This window comes from Stegodyphus dumicola, chromosome 2 (assembly GCF_044657685.1).
Source record: "Stegodyphus dumicola isolate Sdum_Otavi_A_Nest chromosome 2, ASM4465768v1".
In the NCBI taxonomy this organism is placed as follows: Eukaryota; Metazoa; Arthropoda; class Arachnida; order Araneae; family Eresidae; genus Stegodyphus; species Stegodyphus dumicola.
The window spans coordinates 272,354,608-272,379,598 of NC_140769.1; the positions used below are offsets into that span (position 1 = coordinate 272,354,608).

At 32.5% G+C, this 24,991-nt stretch overlaps 1 protein-coding gene across 1 annotated transcript in view; it reads left to right on the top strand.

Annotated features, from left to right (window-relative positions):
• LOC118192994 (inositol hexakisphosphate kinase 1-like) overlaps positions 1 to 24,991 on the top strand; it is a 52,824-nt gene that overhangs the window by 366 nt on the left and 27,467 nt on the right. The window contains exons 2-4 of the mRNA XM_035364023.2: positions 92 to 229; positions 20,808 to 20,934; positions 23,662 to 23,806. Of these exons, the coding sequence (XP_035219914.1) occupies positions 170 to 229; positions 20,808 to 20,934; positions 23,662 to 23,806 (332 nt within the window). The 5' untranslated portion in view covers positions 92 to 169. The remainder of the gene's footprint in view (positions 1 to 91; positions 230 to 20,807; positions 20,935 to 23,661; positions 23,807 to 24,991) is intronic.

Here is a 24,991-nt window from a genome sequence, read left to right on the forward strand (position 1 = left end):
CAACCTGTATTGACCTATATTGACGATCAGATATAACTAATATGTGTCATTAAATTAAATTGTGATTTAATGTATCTCTGTATTATTTCAGTGACAAGATAACGAAACAGAAAAGTAGGATATATGTTCGGATGTACCGTGAAAATATTATTGCGTGGAGTTGTAGAGCATGGCAGCTGATTCTGGAGGTATTAACGAACCTTTACAATTGGAACCTTTTATTCATCAAGTGAGTCCATTTTTAATTAATAATATTAGCTGAAAATGTTGCTTCTTTGTTCAAAAGTTTAGTATGCTTTAAAGTATAAGATTAATATCACATGATATTTTGGGCTTTATGTGTGTATGTAACTGAAAGGTAATTAGCCAAAAAATGATATATTGTTTAATTCAAGGTGCGAAGTATTTTTAATTAGTACATAAAATTCGTATGAATTTATACGTCTGTGAAATATAAAATTAATACCACATAATATTGTATTTTGGGCTTTATGTGTATAACTAACTGAAAAGTAATTAGCCAAAAATTATATATTGTTTAATTAAAAATAGAAAATACTTTTAATCAGAGCATAAAACTCATATGAATTAATATGTCTGTTTTAGAAAACAGTAAACGGTTAACAGTATCTGTAATCAGGTTATTGACATTTTTCATGAAAATTGTTGAATTTTTATGAATATTTGAGGTCTTAATCTGTATAGCTATATGTTATTGTTGCATGCATTTTGGAATGTGTATTATATTTATTAGTCACTTTTATGAGTCGCATGTTTTTAGAAAAAAAGTCATTTGACTCACAGATTAATTAATGATTAAATCTAAAGTCTAGATGAAGGATTTAATTCTATGTGTATACACTCATATTCAAATCTGAGTGAGTTTAATTCGAATTTTTAATTTTCCTCTCGCTTATAATTCGTGACTAAAAGTTATCACAGGCGTAGAAGCTAAATGAGATCTTTTGTTTTGTGCTTTTATAAATAAGGAATATTTTGTAAAATTCTTAAGAAAAGTGTTTTTTTTTTTAATATTATGAAAACATTGTGGGTATTTATTTTTTGATTGAAAGCAATTCTGACACATTCATATTCTACGGGTCTTCTCATAGTCTTGAACATTTTTCTTTTTTAAATTAGGACCTTGGAATAGAAAACTTATCTTACGTGCATGCTGCCGACATAACATAAACAAACATTTCCAGCGCTGTGCGCAAATCATCGGGTCTCTGTGACGTGTCGGTTCATTTGCGTGTATCGGTACTCGTGGCGCCATCTGCATTTGCAATGCTGCTTAACAATCGGCCAGGTCATTAAAATTTATACTGAAACAGTTTTAATTATCGAAAAATTTACTTCGAGAATTTCTGCATATTGCTTTTTAAGAAGTTTTTCATGTAAAACACATTTCTGTTTTCATAGAACTAGAGGAAAAATTCATCAGGATTATAAAATAAAGAGTGTCTGTCTAAACTATTTATTTGAAACCCTGGAGAATATTAAATAGTATGTATTATACAAAGTTGCAATACTAACGTACTCCATGTTTTACATACATTCAGAACTGAGACTAAATGCTACCATTTACAAGTTACATCTTCCTTATTTTGAAAAATTCGCAAGTTAGTCTAAATTTTTGGGCAGCTTTCTAATCACTCTACCACTTCTAGTTCTTTGATCACTGTCTGTTCTAAAAGAGAGGCTTCATTCTTTGAATCAAATAGCAAATCCGAATAAATTCCAATAAGAACATGAAAATAGTAAAACTCTGAAGAATCTCAAATACATATTTAAAGATAATATGTTTAATCTCTCTTTCGAATTCTAGACCTAATCAACAATACATCATTGTTGCCCAAAAATTCTTTTATGTGAAAAATAATTATTATGCATTGGAGATACAGGCACCCGCATAGTACATTAGTATTTATCATCCTCTCATCTTGCAATGTGAAAATTTAACTTTGCAAGAATTAAATGATAAAAAAAAGTTTTTAGAAAATGCTAAAATTTAAACTGCATACGTAAGTGGTGAGGAATACCAATAAAATAACAGAATACAAAGCACTAAAAATACAAAAAAAGTAAAATACTGTCACAGTGCAAAAAATAAAAATATAGTTTAGGAAAATTAATAAGTACAGTAACCAAAAAAGTCTCTTTCTTTTCTCGGCAAATTCCGCCGAAAATCCATTGCTGTGGTAGTACACGCCCAGTGTTATTTTTTCTTTTTACACATAAACTTTCGTCTATACGTAGGGTTGCCGTAAGTAGGGTCGCCAAATTTGGCGATTTATGCGAATTTTGGCCTGGTTGCGTTAATACGTAAGTACCGTTTTTTCTCCAACACTCGTAAATTTATGCGATCTGAAGTTTTGTTCAAGAGTGGTAATGATAGTAGTACTTTGTAGTAGTGGTACTAAAGATTTTCAGCCCACCAGCGGCCGAGCGATAAAGTCGCTGAACACTGGTAGTTTGGTCCGAGGTTCGAATCCCGCGAACGGGCTGGCTGCATGGGCGTTTTCGTGGTTTTCCCCATGTGTAACGTGTATACGAGCCAGTTTCCCTTAGAAAGTCCTCCACGAAAGGCATCCCTCCCGTTAGGCAGATAGCCCTAGTGTGCTTTGCCATAATTAAATACACACACACACACTAAAGATTTTCAATTTTTGTTTAGATGTTTCACGTTAGTCAAAAGGTTGAGAACTGCTGCTTTAGATGACTTATTATATTTTTTGATATTTTTAAAGATCCAAGATATTCTTGGCAAAATCTCTGGTTGATCTTTACATTATGGTAACTTGGCGATTTTTTGGCGAAAATTTGGCAACCAACTCTCCTACAGCAACCCTCTATTTTTTTCCCCCGCCGCCATTTTGTCTTCACGAAGTAAAGACATGTTTCTTTTCTTTTTATCTACTGAACACTTCTTCCAGCAATCTACTAGCCGAATTATACTTATGCTAGAAATTTTATCAAACAAAACTGCTTAATCATGACAAATATTCACTGTAAAATTGGGAAAAAGTGCACAATACTATACTCCTTACGCGTTTTTCAAAATAACACATACACATAAACCATGTACACGCCGACTTATTTTTACTTAAAAAAACATCCCAGAATTGTACAAAAATGGCATTGCGCACACTCTTCACTATATCCATGTACACTGCTTTTTTCTCATAAATTAGAAAAATTTCACGAAAATACATGAAAATTTTCTCAATCTTTAAACCCGGTAAAAAGAACATATATGAAATTACCTGATCGCGAAAAAGTATTTACCCTTTACAAATATGAACATTTCCACATATAAAATAAATAAAATATCCAAAAACTTTTACCTCTAAATCATCTATTACATTATACACGTCACCAACGAATTCATACCGCAAGCATTACAAATACTTAGTATCAAATATTTAAATTATTTCCATGCACGTTTATTTCAACTTAAACGTATACCAAATTCCTACAAACATAAAATTCACAAAATAACTATCATTTCATTAAAATATATTTAAATTCAAAAACACTACTTAAAATATAAATGAGCACATACATAAATACCTATTTCGAATTCACTTTAGTTACGGCCATGGGATCCAAAAATTAACGAACACTGTTTCACGCAACACAGAATAAAGCTAAATACAAAATTTCCACATTTTTTCCCGATTTCCCCCCTTTTTCGATTAAAGAACTGTAATTTGTCCATTAATATCACATGACCATGATCTGCCATTTCCCTCACGCAAAATAATGCGTAATCGGAATTGAGTACTGCTCACATTATTACCAAAGTCCCAGGTAGTAACCTTTATCGCCTCTAAAATGTCGCCAAACTACCAGTTACCGTATTATAAAGATCAACCAAATCTCTTTTTGAAAGCATCAGCATTTTCTAAAACCGGAGAAGATATTCCAAGAGGATCAAATATTTTATTCACAAATGCTAAAATTTGATCTTTTGGCTAATCTTTAGAATATGGTAACGGGTAGTTTGGCGACATTTTGGTAAGGCGATAAAGGTTACTAGCTAGGACTTTAGCAGTGTACATGGATAAGGTCAAGAGTGTGTGCAATACCATTTTTGTGCAATTCTGGGATGATTTTTTAAGTGAAAATAGGTTGACGTGTACATGGATACATGTATAGGTGTATGTGCAATTCTTAAAAACGTGGCAAGCAGTGGGCGATTCTGCACTTTCTCCCAATTTCGCATCTAATCTTCGTCATGATTAAGCACTTTTGTTCCATAAAAGTTCTAGCATAAGCGTAATTCGGCTAGCAGATTGTTGGAAAAAAATGTTGAGTAAAAAAAAAAAAATGCCTTTACTTTGTGAAAACAAAATGGCATCCAAAAAAAAAAAAGCAGGTTGCTGTGGCAGGGTTGGTCACCAAAAAATCGCCAAGTTACCATAATCCAAAGATTAGCCGATCTTTTAGTCATCTTTTCCAGCAGGTCTTCAATAAGTGGTAGAAATATATAGGCAAAGCATCTCATTTACATTCGCAAGATTACATATTGCATATCGCTTTTACATTCCCAACACATTCCTAGCAGACTGGTTTGTCTGCTGGGAATGTGTCTGCTGCTAGTCATCTAAAGGATTGGTATATTCCCAACCATGGAGATTAAATTTTCTCCCACCTAATGTATCAGCTTATATAAATTAATGAAATTCCTCATTTTTACTGATACTAGTTAAACAGTTATCCACATAAAAGCTATTTTTCAGCTTTTTTACGATTTTCAAAGGATACTTGTAATTTTCTTCACTTGTTCCATTCAAAGTGCATTCCAAATGATAATGAATCATAAGGCCAGTAAAACGTGGATTACAGGAAACACCAAGAACGGTTGTATAGTGTCGGAAGTACTTTAAAAATCCATCAAATCTGTACCACAAAGAATTATATTAGATTATCTCTAGGATGGATGCTGATTTGTGAAAAAAGCCTTCTGGATATCAGATATAATGTCAATTTGCTTTATATGAAATCTATTAATAATTGAATGAATTAATTCATTGAGATTCATTCCTTTTTCAATACATTCTTTAAACTAGGTGCTCTTTTCTGCTTCACTAAAGCATTGAAAAACAGGTTTAATTATGGTAATGGTGTTTTCTTTTACAATATGCCTATGAGGTAAATAATACCACAGTAATTCACTTTCACTATCCGGTGTCTTTTCACTTATTCCTTGTTGTTACCATTCTTTTAATACTGTTTCCTTATAAGCTTCATGTAGGTTTTTCAGTTTCAGCCATTTGACTGTGTTAATTAATCTTTTAGTAGCTAAATCAAAATTATCCTGCAAGGGTACATGGTTTTCGAGTAGTGGTAAGTTTACTTGAAAGCAACCTCCACCATTCACTATAATTGTGTTTTAAGAATTGTTCTGTTGCAACTGCATGCAACTCTAATAGATTTTTCTATTCAGAAGGTTCTAAAATCCTTATTGAATCAAGAGGTTATAAGTCGGATATTAGCACTTCCTTATTCAACATTGATGTAGCTGATAATGTTAAATGACCCAAGGTCTCTGAAATGCTATTTTTACCCATTATAATCCGATCTAATTTCATCTCTATGGTGACAAGTCCCGACGTTAGAAGTCGGAAGCCTCCCATCATTAACTTACCCACTATATCAACCCTTATTAAGATTTCAGCAGGACCAGAATTTTGATCATTACATTTAATACTATTTTTGACTGATTTATCTACCCGTTCCCTAGTAATGATTGAAGGCACATTACCACAGGTAACTTCAGCTCTGGATATAAATGTGGTGAAAATATTGTGGTATGTTATACCCATAGAAATAAGGAGTGACAGACATTTTAACACCTTTTTCTAAATATTTTTCTGCTGCAGTGCTCTGTAAAATATATAATCATTGGGAAGCAGAATCTATTATAACCTGTGATAGATGTTTACTGATTTGCCTTCTAAAAGTAACAATTAAATTTTGAAGTAGAACATTTGGTGACTTTGAAAAATTGTTCAATGTTTTGCCTAAAGAGGAATTTGACTGCTCTGTTCTTTTCCGCTTGTAGAGCTATCCCACAGGCATTCATGATGTTTTTTCCCCCACATGAAACATTTTTCTGGCACTTAGCTATCCTGTGACCCTGATATAAGCAAAGGAAATAACTCTGCCTCTTCTATACAATGTTTTGTCCATCTTCTGCCATTTTTCGACCTTTATAGCAGTCGTATGATTTATGGAAACTAAACAAAATATAAAGTTATTTGCTTCTGTAATTAAAATCAAAGAATATGCCAGTGGAATTGGTGGAGATTTACTGTGATTTTTAAAGTCGGGTACCTTCTGAGCTGTAACTTTTCGACAGCTGATTAGTTCCAAAACAGTTAGTGTCTATAGAGACTCGCTTCTCTCCTTCATCAAGTAAAAATAAAAATAACTAAGGAAAAATAAAAATAACTAAGGATCAAAATAATAGAAGTAATCTCCATTATTTTGATCACCGTCTGTTTCAGATTCTTTGTGCTTTCAGTTAAGAACTCTGAATCTTTTCCACACACAAAGAGTTTCGTTAAGTAATGATGATATCACTGGTGAATACAACATTGCCGCATGTTAATTTCTTACAATGCTGAGAATTTCTAACACATGAAGTTTCGATTCCTTTGATAAAATGATTTCAATTTTTCATAATTTTATAATGCTTTAATAATAATCATCTAAACTGAGCAGAGGAGTAGTGAGCATAACTGGTGCCCAGGGCAAAATACCTTTTTGACGCACCCCGAAAAAAACACAGCGATATGATGAAAGTCTTGTTTGGAAACCATTTGGCGCCTCTCTGCGAGTGGTACCCGGGGCATCATACAGCCCCTTGCCCCCCTTCGCTTTGCTACTGAAACTGAGTGTACTTAGCTTTCAACATGTCCATTACAAAAGAGAAAAAGCAAAAGTAATTTCCTCAGAAGTCCTACCTTGCTTTGCCAAATGTTCAAAAAGGAACTTTTCATTCATTGAATCAACTTACAAATCAAAATAAACTGTAATAATAGCTAAAAGTAATAAAATTCTAATACATAATAAAAGATCACATATTTATTCAGCGTTTCAAATTCTAAACATAATGAACATTTGTCTCTAGTTGTTTATCTATGCACTAATGTGCACTAATAGAATCAAGTTGATGGCGTTGCCCAACTAATCTAACTATGAATGTAACGATGTATCTAAATGCCACATCTAAATTTCTGCAAGCAGTGGTTCAGTTATAATTCTATGATAAAATACTCAATCTAGTTTTAAAAGATTTATTAAGTACTAAAATTAATCTAATCTAGAATCGAATCTAATGTTACATCTCATGAGCAGCGTTCGAGTTGCATCATAACAAATCGAAAGTCAAGTTCTCACCGTTGCCATTCTGAGGCAGAGAAAAGTTTGTTTCTAATCAAACTGAAACATCGGCAGAGTGAAAGTTTCTAGTCAAACCGAAACACTACTAATACATGGCTGTTTCCACAAAAAATCTTTTGCATAGAAAATAATGATTACCCATTGGAGATCCAGGTTCTAGTATAGTATACAATCAAAAGCCGTTAATTCGGACACCCATAATCTGGAATGATCTATAATCTGGACCTCAAACTACAAACTTTCTGCACATGCGTCGTGTTAACGCATGCACGTAAGACCTTTACAGCTGCACATATGCGTGTGTGCATGCACATAATACGTTTACGCATGCGCGCTTAATGTATAACGTACGGTATAAGCTAAAATTATCTAATTATCTATTTCAGTTAATGTTGCAGATTGCGTTGTTCCTTAAACTTTGATTTGGATCCGGCTTATTATTTTTTTCAGACTGTTAGAGCAATTTTATAAAAGTAAGCTTGAATTTTCGATTATGTCAAATAGAATTTCCGATGCTGGAGTTCCCAAAGGATCTTACAAAGCGAAAGCATGTTTCGATTTCCATCAAACAAAAAGTGGAATTGCTGCAAAAAATGGATAAAGGCATGAAGAAAGTGACAGAGAGGTTAGTGAAAAGGAAAAAATTTCCATTGACAAGTTAGTCGGTATTCTCGGCACAGCAATTACGGGACTTAAACAGTGGAACTTTGTAACTGAACAAGAAATTATGTCTGTTTATATAGAATTAAAGAGAAAGTATTAGCACATAAAACAAAGCAACTGAAACAACTTACATTGAAAAAAATGTTTAATAAAGTAAACAAATAAATATTAAGTTTTTTTTTTTTTTTTTTTTTTTTTTTTTGTAAATTTTGATACCCTTTAGATCATAATTGTCCTTTATTTCATAAATTACGGTTTCATATGTTTAATTTTAAAATTTCTGCATGCCACCTTACCAGATTTAAACTGATCATCCATAATCCGGAAAAATCGATAATCTGGAATCGCCGAAGTCCCGACGAGTCCGGATTAATGACTTTTGACTGTATTAATATTTATCACTGTTCTTTTCTTCTGAGTTAGTGAAGTTTAGTAATTAATCTTCTAAACTTAGCTCTTGAAAAGAGGCAATTGTTTTCTATGCAGTAACTTCGTGTTCTGTTCTTCTCATATTCCTTTCGGAAGCTGAACTGTTTTCTTTAATCTCTAATATCTTTTCTACTTCTTCTACATACCATTCCTCCTGATCTCAGTATATATGATCTAGGTGTCTTATATACTTCTATAACTGTTAGAGATCGTAGTTTGTAGGAATACTGGTGTAAATTTCAGGAGAAGTAGAAAGTCATTTAGAGTGGAGATTCCCGACCCTGTGCCCATGGGCTCCATGGTGCCTGCCAGTCATATAACGTGTGCGATCATAATAAAAATGTTTTAGTTTTCAATAAAATTCTATGTGACAGTTTTCTCATTTTTAATGAAATAGAAATTGCATCCAACACAGATGCTGGCACAAAGCAAAATACGACTGATCTCTTTTTTATGTGCATGTATTATTAACTTTATCCAACTATAATTCACATTGAAAAAGTAAATGGTGCCTGCTGTTCAAAAGGTATTCTAGAATATGCTCTTAAGGACACACACATACCTTGGTTGCCACATAAATGCTTTTTGGCGAACCTGTAGGTTGCCATTATCAAACTTTTTTGTGAACTTTTAGTTGGGGTGTAGATAATCAGAAAGCACCATTCTTCCTTTAACTATACAGTACAAAGTCCGTAATCTGGACTCGTCTGGACTTCGGTGATTCCGGATTAGGGGTTTTTCCAGATTATAGATCATCAATTTAAATCTGGTAAGATGGCATGCAGAAATTATACAATTAAAAATATGAAATCGTAATTTATGAAATAAAGAACAATTATGATCTAAAGAGTATCAAAATTTACAACAAAAAAAAGCTTAATATTTATTTGTTTACTTTATTAAACATTTCTTTCAATGTAAGTTGTTTAAGATGCTTTCACAAAAAATTTAAAAAGTTCCTTTTTCTCGTGTCATATATAGTGGACTTTCCAGTGCCATTCTTCTCACATAATTTTGAGATGGATAGGCCTTTATCCATTTTTTACAGCAATTCCTCTTTTTGTTTAATGGTCATCGAAACATGCTTTCGCTTTGTAGTTCCTTTTGCAGCTCCAGAATTGGAAACTCTTTTTTGACATAATCGAAAGTTGAAGCTTAATTTTTATAAAATTGTTCTAACAGTCTGCAAAAAATAATAAGCCGGATCCAGTTAGAAGATTAAGGAACAGCACAATCTGCAACATTAACTGAAATGCCTTAGATAATTTTAGCCTAGCTTATACCGTCCATTATACATTAAACGTGCATGCGTAAATGCATTATGCATTTACACATGCACATAAAGTTTGTAGCTTTGAGGTACGGATTATAGATCATTCCAGATTATGGACTTCCGTATAACAGACTTTGTACTGTATTTGACTTTGTAAATCTTCTGAGAAATGCAGAACATTGTATTTTCCTTTGAAAAAAGTATATGTTACCACTCACTTATACCAGAGGTATTCAGAAAGTAAAGAACGTTTTGGAATTAAAAAGAAACTAAGTACAAGAAAAAAAATTATTATATGCATCAGAAAGAGTGATTGAAATTGCACTTTTCTACATATTCACCAAACAAATTGAGGCACTTATCATAGCAGTGGACAAGCTTTGAAATTCCTTCGTCATAGAATTCTGCTGCCTGCGATCTCAGCCACTCAGTGACGCGCACCCGCAGCTCCTTGTCGTCGTCAAAGCTCTGTGTTTCTAGCCAGTTCTTCATTCTTGGAAACGAGTGAAAATCACTAGGTGCAAGATCGGGACTATAGGGCGTATGAGGAAAAACCTCCCATTTGAATGAATTAAGGAGTTCTTGAATGTGGTTTGCCATGTGAGGTCGGGCATTGTCGTGCAAAAACAAAATTTTGGACGTCTGAACTGCTCTCCTAAGGTTGCGCAAAGTTTGACAGTACCGCTCAGAGTTTATTGTGGCACCACGTTCGATAAAATCAATCAGAAGCACACCTTGCCTATTCCAAAACACAGTCGCTATAATCTTCTTAGGTGACAAGGTTTGCAAACATTTTCTTGGTCTTTTGGGGGAACTTGTGTGTCCCCACTGCATGGACTGTAATTTTGTCTCGCAGTTCACGTATCTCACCCACGTATCGTCACCAGTTACGATTCGATCCAGTAATGAATCACCATGTCTGTCATAGGCATCCAGAAATGTCAAAGCTGCCCCCATACGCTGACCTTTATGGTGGTCTATAAGCAATTTCGGCACCCATCTTGCACAAAATTTGCGGTAGCCTAGCTTTTGTGTGACAATTTCAAACAACAAAGTCCATGAAACTTGTGGAAAACTAGGCAAAAGCTCCGTTATTGTGAAACGGCGGTTTTCACGAATCTTTTCATCAACTTTAGCGCTCAGTTCATCAGTCACAGTGCTAGGGCGTCCACTCGTCTCTTCATCGTGAACGTTAGTTCGGCCATTTTTTAAACTGAATGCACCATTTCCAGATTGAACTTTCATTCATTACGTTGTTTCCGTACACTTCACACACTTGCCGATAAATTTCCATAGGTTTTAGGTTTTTTTGCCAACAAAAACCGTATCAGAGACTGCACCTCACAACTTGCGGGATTTTCAATCGCAGCACACATTTTAAATTTGAATAACGAAAAAACGGGCAGCATGGAAATGTTCCTGTTGTGATGGCTGGACGCCGACTGAGATGCCGAGCACGCAGACACCAAAATATATGTGATCGGCGCGCGCCTAGCAACGTCAGACGGAAATGTTCCTTACTTTCTGAATAGCCTACGTATAACAACATATGGAAACTTTTTGAATTTAATTTAAAAAGGAAAGGAACTGTGCAAATAGCTGGACCTGGACACCTGCAAAAAAATTTGAGGATCCCAGGAGCTTGGTAGGCATTGTGAAACAGTGGTGACCACATGTCAATCTCCAGTGTCTGTGAGGGAGGGGGTGAGGCTTTTAGGCCTTTGGATGTTATATTTGATATAGTAGAATGGTGGGATAACAAGTTTTTTTAATTAATAAATGTCATGTGCCCCTCATGCTTATTTCTATCCTGTAGAAATAATCAGGCATTTTTCAACATGAACCATAAAAAATTAACTATTCTTTTTCTGGAATTTGAACACTAAATCTTCTTAACAGAGCTGTATGTTGGAACTATTTAAGATACAAGAGCACATCCAGGGAAGTGCAATAATTCCTTACCATCTTATTTTCTCATATAGAAATTTTGTAAACCAGTTTTGCCAGTGGTGTTTTGTCAATACACCTTCTTCATACACATCAGTTAATTTTTTTCTTCCTCTAACAGCATTTTTACCTTTCTAATAGTAAAAAAGTAAAATATGCGAAAATGTTGCCTTTCATTTTTCATATTTGAAAGGGCACCAACCAAAAACTACTATATAGAATCAATCGTACTTTTTCACAGGTAAGCCGTGCTGTATCAGCTCTCAGAATATAGAATGAGTATGCAGTATGAAATTTTTGTGGAAAATAAACTTTAGCCCTCTGTTGGGAAAAAAGGAAATTACTTTCTGAACAGCCCAATAGTATTGTATTTTTTCCTAATAAAATAGAAAACTTTTTAAGTTATTGTATTAGTAATGATCATCCCATATTCTTACAATTTCAATATTTTCATACAAAAATCAGTCAGTAAAGAAAGAGAATGGAAGATAAACAAAAAGAAAATGTTTTCTTGTCTGAAAAAGAACATTAAGTTTTATTTTGCAATAATTTCAATTTTTTTAAGTTTTATATTTCTAAATATCAAATATTTCAAATATAACCATTAAAATGAAATATCTAAAACTGCTTTATCAAAGAACATTTACCACAGCTAAACCATTTTCTACACAAAAAACATCCTCAACAGATGCCTGATCTAAGAAACTCAATTTTCAAGTATTAAAAACTAAATCTTTCTTTCTTTTTTTAATTATTATTATTATTATTATTATTATTATAAATAAATGACATTAATTCCCCTTTCCCTCTTATTTGTGCTAAAAAGTCTTAGTTTTAATCATTCACTTATGTCCGTATTTTAAGAGTTCACCTTTCAGTTTTGCAGTTGGTAGCTAGTTGGTTCAAATGTCTGTTTCTTGATTTTAAAGAACACACAAGCTAAATGATGTTCTGCCTCAATTTCATATTTGTCTTTTGCAAAGAAATCTTTTAGTTTAATGTGCCTTGAGTCACTACTTTATTTTGTATTTTGCATCCAGTTTTTTAACCCTCTCCCTAATTTGCTCAAGTTACGTTGGGTTCAGAAAACCATCGTGCAGTCATTCACTCAAGTATACTCTGTTTCCTCAAACGTTTAACTTAGGACTAACCCAAGCACAAAAAGTAAGTAACTGCAGTTTTCACTGCAAAGTATGTTTTCCTTCCCCACCATCAAAACAACTGCTAGCATTCAGTGCTACAAAAGAAGTAATAATAGAAATTTTCAACCTTGGGAGGTTCTGCTGAAGAACAAAACTTCCCTCTCTTCTTTGGATGCTTGCGATGCTTTAGAAATTAGGTGTCAGCATCTAGGTTTGTGGTTTAAGACAGTACTTCACAGAGAGGAGAAATAAAGTGTTAGGCAGGGAAACTAACTGTATTTGAAGCAGACAATAACATTTTTCAGACCGGTTTTTACTGCGAGTACAAAATTCACTTCGTTGAGATATCACTTTAAGGGGTTAACACTGGGTAGTCAATTTTTATTTCCATAGGTTTCTCTTTTAAATCATCTTATCTTAATCAAATTGATGTACCATTTAATTTCATATGTATATTTGCAGAATGCTAGGAGTTCAACTTCCATTTTAGATAGAGCAACTTTTCTTTGTTTGTTGCATTTCCAATTTATGAAATTTTTACTGAATTTAATAAAATAATTTCAATATGATTTACCGGTACCTAGCTTGCATCTGAAACAGCATTTAACTTTCCATCATTTGAGGTATATGTTAGATAAGCATTTTGCGTTCTTTCAATATATTTAAACAGCCTATTCACTACTTTGCAATAATTCTCTTTAGGATATGTATTGTATTGTGACAAATTACAAATAGAGAAAGCTATGACTAGCCTATTGTTAAGCATATTAATAAACCTACTGCTTTCCTGACTTTTTTTTTTTTTTTTTTTTTTGGTACGGATGGGGGAAATGTTACATCATAAAGATTTTGATCCAATATTCATAGAATCTTAACAAGCTTGTATTAATTCATTTCACAGTTTTTAAGACTTAAGTTATATAGTTTACTTAGAATAAATTTTTCAGATTGATGTCTGATGTTAGTTCTCAACAATTGGTGTTTTCGTAACTTTTCACAAGTTGAATTATTTTAAAAAATTAAGAGATGAAGTCAGTAAAAATATATTTATGGGTGCCTGTTGGCAAAAATTGGTGGTACATGGATATTGAGTTTTGGCAATTCTCAGTATCCATGTACTGTCAATTTTCACCAAGAGGCACCCATAAATGACCCTACTCAGGTGTCTTTGTGTAACAGTGATTTTTGGCACAAAAATCGCCACTACACAAAGACAAAATAGCAAGTCAGAGAATTGTACCAACTCGGTATCCATGTACATATCAACCTATTTTCACTTGGAAAAAACATCAGAGAATTGCACAAACTTAGCATTTCGCACTCGCTTGACTTTATAAATGCACACATTGACCTATTTTCACTTGAAAAACATCAGAGAATTGCACAAACTTGGCATTGTACATGCCCTTGACTTCGTCCATGTACACATCAAACTATTTTCTCTTAAAAATTCAAAGGAGCACCCAGTTCTACTGTAGAGCCAAACAAAAAATACACAATCTCAATAAACTATGTTTTAAATCAAACAATAAAATAACATAAAAAAGGAAATTCATCTTATGCATATAAGCACTAGACAAAGCAAATATCCACTTACCTTATTTAGAAATTTCTCCGTCTTCAGTCTGTGACACACAAAATTCCTTAACAGCATTCAAAAACTTCCTACAGTTATCTGAACTACAATCCGTATATCGGCGTCACCACATACATTCACAAAAATAAGAGTAAAAAATATCCTCCGTAGTGTCAGGCTGCCGGTGGCATTTCTTGCATGAACCTTTCTCGCTTCAAACCCATTCAAAGCCATCGGAAGGATCTTTACGTTCGACCATACGCATTTCCTTCCTGCAAACAGGACACTTATAATGGCTACTAAGTAAACCTTCATTTGCACACCAGTCAATTAATGCTGTTTTCTCCCTTTCTTTTCCAAATCGTAAAAAAACTTCAAATTAATCTTACCACATTCAGTCATTCTACCGCCTAAGCCACAAAACAAGCAATGTACTTCCTAACTAACACACACTCTAACAAATTTTTTCCCATCATTCAAAATTTACTGCAATAATGCAATTGATTATGTAATAATAGGGTTTCCATAACATTTAACTTCTCAGGATACCATAAATGAAACAACAACTTGATGATAAATGAAACAACAACTTTGCGATAATACAAGGAGCATCCTTCAATCTACTCTGACTGCTAAAGTCTTCTATTTCAGAATTTGAATTTCCAGTAACAGTCAAACCATTTACATAAGCTGCTACAATAAGGCATCTGGGATTGTATTTGTAACTACAATGGAATATAATGCTTGAATCAATTTTTAATTTTGTTAAATTCATTTTTCTGAGAATTTTGCGTAGTTCTTCCTATCAGCATCTTCCTGACTGTGGTAATCCATATACACTTTTGTTCACAAGATATACTTAGCTGAAATCCGAGATCAAACCAGGTTGTTGTTCCATGTAAATTGATTTAGATACTTTCATATTATTCTGTTGATCACACTGAAGTTGGGTCAATCATTCCTGTGGAATTGTAAAGAAACTGGAGCATCTTTTTTTAATAAACAATAAGGATTTGTCTGCTTTTTTTTTTTTTTTTTTTTTTTGTGCTTTGTAAAAAGATTTTGCCAATTTCTACTGTTTTATTAGGCTTCTTGGTTTCATCAGAAGTTCTGTTTAGAATGCTGTAAGTATAACATTCCTGCAGATAATTAATTGTTCCAATTTATTACTCTTTTGTTGGCTATATTCAGCTGATCATATCATGTCATACATGCTTCTTTGGTGGTAAGATCCTATAAATTTGAAAATAATATAGTGCTTGCTGTTCTGTGGAAGGCAGGCTCTAAATTTTAATCTTTCCCTTCCCAGAATGCCAAAAAAAAGTGCAATAACAACAGTTAATTTATATCTTTATTCATAAAAACAAAACATAACTTATCAAGAATGAAGCAAGATTAGATGAAATGAAAGTAAGATGGTATGAATGCGTTGTGTTATGCATAATTGGTGCTAAATCATGCTGCTTGGCAACGGTTTCATGGTCAATGGGATAACCTGTTAGTACGTTGATTTATTTAAGTGTTCATCTGAATATGCAGTTTTTACATTAAAAAAAAATTATTTTGTAAACTGCTGTTGCAAGACTCGTTGCTGGACTGAATTCGTCGAGACGATGTATTCTACCATAATTTTCTGTAGTTAAATCTAGTCACTACTAATCATGCTTTTTAAGTTGTTTATAATTATTCTTTTTGCTCTTTTTAGTGAATATCCAACAGCTTTTAATAACTTTTTAAATCCAGAGATTGTTAACTAAATCTGAAGATGCCAGATGAAGGAACTCTATCTTTTAAATAAATAACATCAATGTTGCCAAATATTATTAGAAGGTAAATTAATCTTCAACAAAAACCATCAATTTATTCATTCAATATGGAGCAGAAGAAGCAGGAATGATTTGTTTATATTTTTATATAAATACATTAAAAATGTGAAATTCTCAGTTACTTACTTCTTTCCAAAGAAGTAAGTAACTGATTTTACATCTTACATAACTATTTCTTTCCATTCAATCTGATCCTGTTTCATTATCTATTATAGACTTGTAGATTTTGAAAAATCTAGTTTGGGATCTTAAATTTTTAAATTCTAACATGACTCCTACTATCATGAAGTTTGGCAAACCACCAGCAGCCAAGCGGTAAAATCGCTGGACACTGGTAGTTCTGAGCTGGGTTTGATTCCCCCATCCGTACCAAACGAGTTAGCTGCATGGGCATGGATGGGCTGCATGTATACGAGCCAGTTTTCCTTAGAAAAAGTTTATAATATATATATGGCATCAGTTCCCTTAGATAGCCCTAGTGTGCTTTGCCATAATCAACTAAACCAAACCTTGAAGTTTGACCACTCCTCTTATACTGTTAGGTGTAATGGATTCCATCTTTAGATACCGTGTCATTAAAATGATAGCAACTTCCTTTTCATGGTTTCATAGAGATTTGTCTCCATCTGATAAGAACTTATTTTTAAGAGTGACTAAAGTTTGCCAACACTCACTATACATCATTATGCTTTTTTATTTACTCAAGACTTAATTTCTATAATTAGAAGTATTGGAATCCTACACAAGGTAATAAGAAAGAGCAAAATTAGATAAATAAAATGATAAATAATTAAAAATTAAACTGTAAAAATGACAAAACATCTGTAAATCAATATAATTATTAATTTATTTATTTGTAAATTATTTATTTCATAGCTTTTGAATCAAATCTAAATAAACTGTAAATAAATAAAATATAAACAAATATAGTGAAAATCAGAGGAATAACAGATTAAATTATACTAATGCTATAAGATATTTCTCCTGCCTTGGCATGCCTTTGTGGTGTGGTGGTCTGCATGCTGGGTGCGTATTCCGGAGGTCTGCGGTTCAATTCCCAGCGAAGGCGTTGCTAATTTTCCATCTCTCCTGCTTCCAAAATAAATATAATGACTCTACAATGCATCCTAAAAATTAAATAAAGTATTAAAAAAGGGGGGCAACTTAGAAGTTTATAATATATACAGTCAAAAGTCTTTAATCCGGACTCGTCGGGACTTCGGCGATTCCGGATTATCGATTTTTCCAGATTATAGATCATCAGTTTAAATCTGGTAAGATGGCATGCAGAAGTTATAAAATTAAAAATATGAAACCGTAATTTATGAAATAAAGAACAATTATGATCTAAAGGATATCAAAATTTAAAAAAAAAAAAAAAAAAAAAAAAAAAAAGCTTAATATTTATTATTTGTTTTTTTTTTTATTAAACATTTCTTTCAATGTAAGTTGTTTAAGTTGCTTTGTTTTATGTGATAATACTTTCTCTTTAATTCTACTAACAGACATAATTTCTTGTTTAGTTACAAAGTTCCGCTGTTCAAGTCCTATAATTGCTGTGTCGAGAATACCGACTAATTTGTCAATCGAAATTTTTTCGTTTTCAATAACCTCTGTGTCACTTTCTTCACTATCGGAAGCGAATTATAATGAGGAGGAAATTGATTTAAATCATATCAAAGACGGAGTACATCGAGATAAAATACTACATTTAGTAAGGAATTATAAGACAAATAAAATAAAAACATCTGCCCTGAAGATAAGGATAGTGCTGACAGATCAACTTCTAATTCATTGCGCGCCGTGTTGTTTCCCTTCCCCCGCAGAGCAGCGTGAAATTGATAAACATATTTCGGAATGATTAGATAATCAAAGGATATGCCTTTATCCATTTTTTTATTATATGTCATCCATTATATGTCAAATAGAATTTCCGATATATATTTACTAATATGTAATTTGTATCTACAAAGCGAAAGTATGTTTTGAAATCCGAAATCTGTTTATCAATTTCACGCTGCGGATTGGAAGTTGATCTGTCAGCACTATCCTTATCTTCAGAGCAGATGTTTTTATTTTATTTGGTTTATAATTCCGTACTAAGTGTAGTATTTCATCTCGATATACTCCGTCTTTGATATGATTTAAATCAAGTTCCTCGTCGTTATAATTCGCTTCCGATAGTGAAGAAAGTGACCCAGAGGTTATTGAAAACGAAAACATTTCGATTGACAAATTAGTCGGTATTCTCAACACAGCAATTATAGGACTTGAACAGCGGAACTTTGTAACTAAACAAGAAATTATGTCTGTTAGTAGAATTAAAGAGAAAGTATTATCACATGAAACAAAGCAACTTACATTGAAAGAAATGTTTAATAAAGTAAACAAATAAATATTAAGCTTTTTCTTTTTGTAAATTTTGATACCCTTTAGATCATAATTTTTCTTTATTTCATAAATTATGGTTTCATATTTTTAATTTTGTAATTTCTGCATGCCATCTTACCAGATTTAAACTGATGATCTATAATCCGGAAAAATCGATAATCCGGAATCGCCGAAGTCCCGACGAGTCCGGATTAACGACTTTTGACTGTATATATCGGAAATTCTATTTGACATAATCGAAAGTTCAAGCTTACTTTTATAAAATTGCTGTAACAGTCTGCAAAAAATAATAAGCCGGATCCAATTCGAAGATTAAGGAACAACGCAATCTGCAACATTACCTGAATTAGATAATTTCAGCTTAGCTTATACCGTCCGTTATACATTAAACGCGCTTGCGTAAACGTATTATGCGCATGCGCACACGCATATTCGCAGCCTTGACGCATGCGCAGAAAGTTTGTAGATTTGAGGTCCGGATTATGGGTGTCCGAATTAACGACTTTTGACTGTATATGTAATGATAAAATTCCATAGTCAAGAAACACTTAAAATTTAATTGTATGTTCTTTTCATTTTTTATTGGCGACGTTCTCTTATTTGAAAGTATGTGGAATTAAATCCACAGCCCTGTAGTCAAGTTGTTTTTTCCCGCCTTTTTCTACACGTACAGTTTTAGAATGTTCTGATAATATATTTAAAGCGAACTGGATTGGCTATTGAGGCTGACGTCATTTCTTGGAAGTTCCACCTTTCCAGAGGCTATAAAAGGACTCGCAAAAGGAATATCGGGGCTTTTTCTTAAATGTCACGATTCAGTAAACTTCATACAAAAAGTTATTAGTAATTCTTTTTATTTACTCCGGATATCTGATTTTGTAATTGCTATTTCTCCTGAATAATAATAAATGGATCCTGTTTTTTTTAAAAAACTTATCATCTGATAATTTAAGCTACGACTAAAGCTGGTACATCACATATATATATATATATATATATATATGACAACATTAGCATGTAACATATAATAATTTACAGCATTAATTATGTTGATGTAAAAATTTCTATTATGAGAAATTATGAATTAAATGCCATTAATATTTAATTTAATAAATAGTGAAATATTTTTCTAGTTTGTATCTTTTAACTTATTCTTTTCTAGTATTTCTTTTAACTTATTCGTATTATAAATTGTATTGTAGTGTGTAACTTATTGCATTGTTTTTAACTTATTTGTGTTGTATTATAACTTATTTGTTGATGTAATTTAGCAATGATTTACATATTGCAAGTTGGATTTTAATCAAAATTTAAATATTTAGCAAATAATTAATAGCTTTTTTGGGAGCTATTAGTTAGCGGTCTTTGTAATTGCCTTAAAATTTTACTGCTAGTTATTTGCATTTTTCCAAAAAAATTAATATATGATAATGAATTTTTTCTATTATCTGAGTGTACTTATACATTGAAACTACAATTCCTGCCTTAATAAATATTCGATTAAAACTAACACTTAAAATTAAAAAGTAATTCTATACTTAATATATAATCTGCATTTTTTACTTGTATTGAGAATAAAGCATCGTATGGTAAATTTACTTCCATTCTAAAGCTTGTAGATTTTTTTAGTGTGGGATCTTTAATTGCTTCGTACTCCAAAACATATAAGGCTTTTAATGTAAATTATTTTGGGTACTGTTCTGTTATCAAGATCAAATCCAAAAAAGTATGTATTTATGTAAGTACGAATATATGTGTGTGGAGGTCTAAGTCAGCTTTCATTCGCATGCTCTTTGTTAAGCAAATAAACTGAAATGTAGTGAAGACAAAAAATTGGGTGACTGGAACCATCTGCTATAGCTGTCATTCCCATGGTTACAAGGCAATCCAGGTAGTAAAAAATGAAGTTTCTACACATCTATGTACATACATTCATACACACGCAAATGCATTCATACATTTCTGATTCCAGTCCTGATAACAGAACAGTTCTTTATTTTGTGATAAAAATATGAAGGCAGTTACCATGTTAATCATTTATGAAATATATTTTGTGCATGTGGACATTAATATGACTTCTATTCTTGGCCATATTTTTTTCCTTCACAATATATCTGTTTAATGAAAGATGCCTTTTTAATTTTCAGGTTGGTGGTCATTCTTCTATGCTTCAGTTGGATGAGGATACCATTTGCAAACCTTTGATTCCACAAGAACTAAATTTTTATAAAACTGCACCTGATAAATTAAAAGAATTCTTAGCTGAATACAGAGGTTTGTAAAAAATTTGTGCATAATCTTTGAAGTATCTGAAGAGTAGAAATATTATTTCATTATTATTTAAAGAAATTGTGTAACTATCTCTTACATGTACACTAATCAAGTTCTCCAGAAGCACAGTAGTTTCTCCTGTGGCAGGAGAACATATTCTTCTATTATAAATCATGTTATTAGAAACATGTCTGTGCAGTTCTAAAAAGCTATCTTGATGGCTTGATATTGATGCTTATTATCAAAATTAATGGTATGTATTATAGTTTTATTGACACCATTTTTAAATTCAAAATGGGCCATGCCACAAATATGAGATTATGATATGTAAATGAAAATAATTTACAGCATTATTATATGTGTTGCCAGTATATTTACTATGACAAAATTATGTTTCATAGAATTCTCATAGAATATTAATTCACATGATGTTATTTCTTATCTAAGTAATTCTGTTAAAATTTACAATAACCATTAAGGCGAATTATTTACATTTTTCAAGAAAGGTACATTTACTAGATGTTGGTTTTTAAATGAGGTACTAATTTTGTGCATTCATCACCTTTGGTAATGTCTTGAAATTTGTCATTATTTTAAGCATATTTAATACAATTCTGAGCTAAAGAATTAAAATAATGTTATTTATTCTATCTGCTGATATGAATTGGAATTGATATCCTTTTAGTTTTTTAACATTCTGCTAAGGGGCAGAAAAAGGTTTTAAAAGTGTTGTTTTAGACAGTAGCATATTTAGAATTTCTTTGTAAACTGATGAATAATTAGACAGAAATGTATATCATACACAAAGAGGTAAATAAACAATGTTTAATTTATTATTAATTATTATTATTATTAAACTTGCTAATGCTTAACTTGGACCTGATCAGTTTTATGATTATCTTGTGAAGACAATATAATTCCGTGTGTGCTCTGTGTATTGAAAGAGCAATAATTAAGGATCACGTATCATTCTCACCCGAAGGTTACTATTTATGTGGTCCACTACTTTTCTGTTCTTTAATTTGATACTTGTTTTCTAATGGTGGAGAAATGTTCTAACTTCAGCTAATTTTACCATGACCAGATAGTAGGACCTTGGAGGGCAGTGGCCAGCATTTCAGAAACAGCCACTGTGGTTGTCTGTTAAATTTGAGCCAAGTAACTCTGACCCACATGAAACATGGATCATCAGAAAGGGGAAAGAAGGTTCACTGAGATGATAAATTTTATTTCCTTTGGTATCATACAAATTATTAATTTTGTGTATGTTGTAAACAATTATAAAGTTGTATCCATTGATTGCAGTGTTGGAATTCAGTAGGTTAGATGCTATAGTCTAGGAAGCATTTTTCTGACACATTCAGGTGCATTAGTTATTGCCCTTCAAACACTCAGCAGTAACTTCATGAGGGACTTGTTAACTGATAATATGTATACCTGCAGGATATGAATGAATACACATTGCTGCTGTCTTTCAACAAAGCAATACACTTTTTCATGCAATTTGTTTAATTACTAAGTAGTTGGAAGAACAGATCAACAGTTTTGTCGCATTACACCTTGGCCACTGCCGCCCAGACGGTATAGTGTTTAGGGTAGCCTTCTGTGATACTGAAGGGCCCAGGTTCGAATCCCATAGAAGGCATGGATGTTTGTAAATGTACAGTGCCTTCACGGCATGGGGGCACTCTAAATGTAATGCGAGCCAAAAGTCCTCTTGTATGGTGGGGTGGAAGGAGAGAGAGGTGGGAGACCCTTGGACTGGGGCACTCTGGTGTAGAAGTAGAAGTCCAACCACCTTGAGGCTCTGGCAACCATTCTTCCATGAAATTCATGGACAAGATAACAACAAACCTTGGCCACTTTGTGACTATAATCCATTTAAGTGTTTGTGTGAAGTTTTAGAACAAAACAGAATTATCAGTCTTCGTCGATTGTATGTGATGTAATAGAGCTACCTCAGTTCACTTGAATCAAGTTGTGCATTAAGGACATTAAAAGTCATACTATCTGTATTTACTATCCGTGATTTTATGGAAAGATAAATCATGCATTCTCTATTAAATTTTCTCGGTGCAAACAAACTTAGTGTAATATAGTAATATAAAATATGTACATTTTATAGGTAATGAAGCAAGAGCATATTTAGTTGATATTAGGAATTTAGTATTAAATGTATTTTTATATTAATGCTCTCAGTACTTTCCGATTATCCATAATCCCACCAAAAATTTGGTCATTAATTTTTTTATTAAAGTTATTTTCAAAATTGTAATGCATTTAGAATTCCATCTAGAGCAATCATTCAGTAAAACAAGAAAAAATAAATTAAATGAAGCAAAATAAAAAAGCAAGTAACATTTGTAATAAAACATTTACCTTTTTAGGTTCCCCAATCCCTGTTATTCTTCCCATGTACATAGCAATTAGTTTAAATTTTTTTATAAAAATTCACAGAATTGCACAAACTTGGCATTGAGCATCAGCAGAAACAGATGTGCTATGCTCTTGCTAGGTTCTTGCACAAATATCTTTTGGTGACATTATGGGTTGCCATGTAACTGTCTACATTTCAGTCAAAGTGTGGATAATCAAAAAGTACCATATTTTCAGATAAGGCTCATTGTTTTGTATCTCTAACATCTATAGCAAATTCTTTAAGAGTCTGTAGTTTTTAATTTAGAACATGTTGTTCCACTTACATGCTTTATCTTATTAATTTATATTTAGGTGTGATAGAGGTTACATTTTCAGAAGCTGTGGATGGTTATTTAGATTTAGTGGCTTATATGCCATCTACATACAAAACTTCACCCAAAAGACAAGGCTCTCGTCACAATTCACTTGCAGAAAATGAGCATAAAACTAAACATAGGTATGAGTGGGTGCTTTAATATTTTTATAGTTTTTTTTAATTTTTATATTTATATTGCAGCAACTGAAAGCAATAATGAAATACAGTACAAAGTCTGTAATCCGAACATCCATTATCCGGAATGATGTATATATAATCTGGACCTCAAAGCCACAAACTTACGCAAGCATCAAACACGCATGTATTTGATGCGCGTGTCCGCTACGCTTGCGCGTAAAGCCAGTAAAGCGTTTACCCATGCACGCTTCCGATAGTGAAGAAAGTAACAGAGAACTTTATTGAAAATGAAAAAATCTTGATTGACAAGTTAGTCGGAATTCTCGACATAGCAATTATAGGACTTGAACAGTGGAACTTTATCTGTTTATAGAATTAAAGAGAAAGTATTAGCACAAAAAATGAAGCAACTTAAACAACTTACATTGAAAGAAATGTTTACTAAAGTAAACAAATAAATATTAAGCTTTTTTCTTTGTAAATTTTGATACCCTTTAGATCATAATTGCTCTATTTCATAAATTAGGGTTTCATATTTTTAATTGTATAATTTCTGCATGCCATCTTACCAGATTTAAATTGATGATCTGTAATCCAGAAAAACCCCTAATCCGGAATCGCCAAAGTCCCGACAAGTCCGGATTACGGACTTTGTACTGTATGTAAAGTGCCAGCCTAATTTCCTTCTACTGATGTCTTTAATAAATGTTCCATTGAATATGTATCACTGTAGTCAGGAAATGGTATTACATTTAAAAAGAGACATTAATAATCCTTTATAGGTAGAATTTTGTTCTCAACGGCTGTAATTTTTCATTCATATTTAATATTTTAGTAATTATTTTAAGCAGTCTTAAATCAAAATTACCTTTTTGATTTTAATTAGTTTTGAAAGGCTCAAATATCTTTTTTTCGCACCCTTCATACACACACATACATATACATGTAATATAGAAAATATCTAAATCAGCTTTATAATTTCATTCAGTAATAGTCTTTTAATTCCTTTTTTTTTAATTTGAGTATTTCGTCTCTCTATTCTAAAAATAATAACATTTCTGGACTGCATCATTTCTAGATAAATCTGTGCCAGAGCTTGTGTAAGGCTGATGCCATAGTTAGTTGGGAACCTAAACTTTGAAAACTAAAAGCTTTCTAACCTAAACCAAAACCTTCCTCTTGGTGATC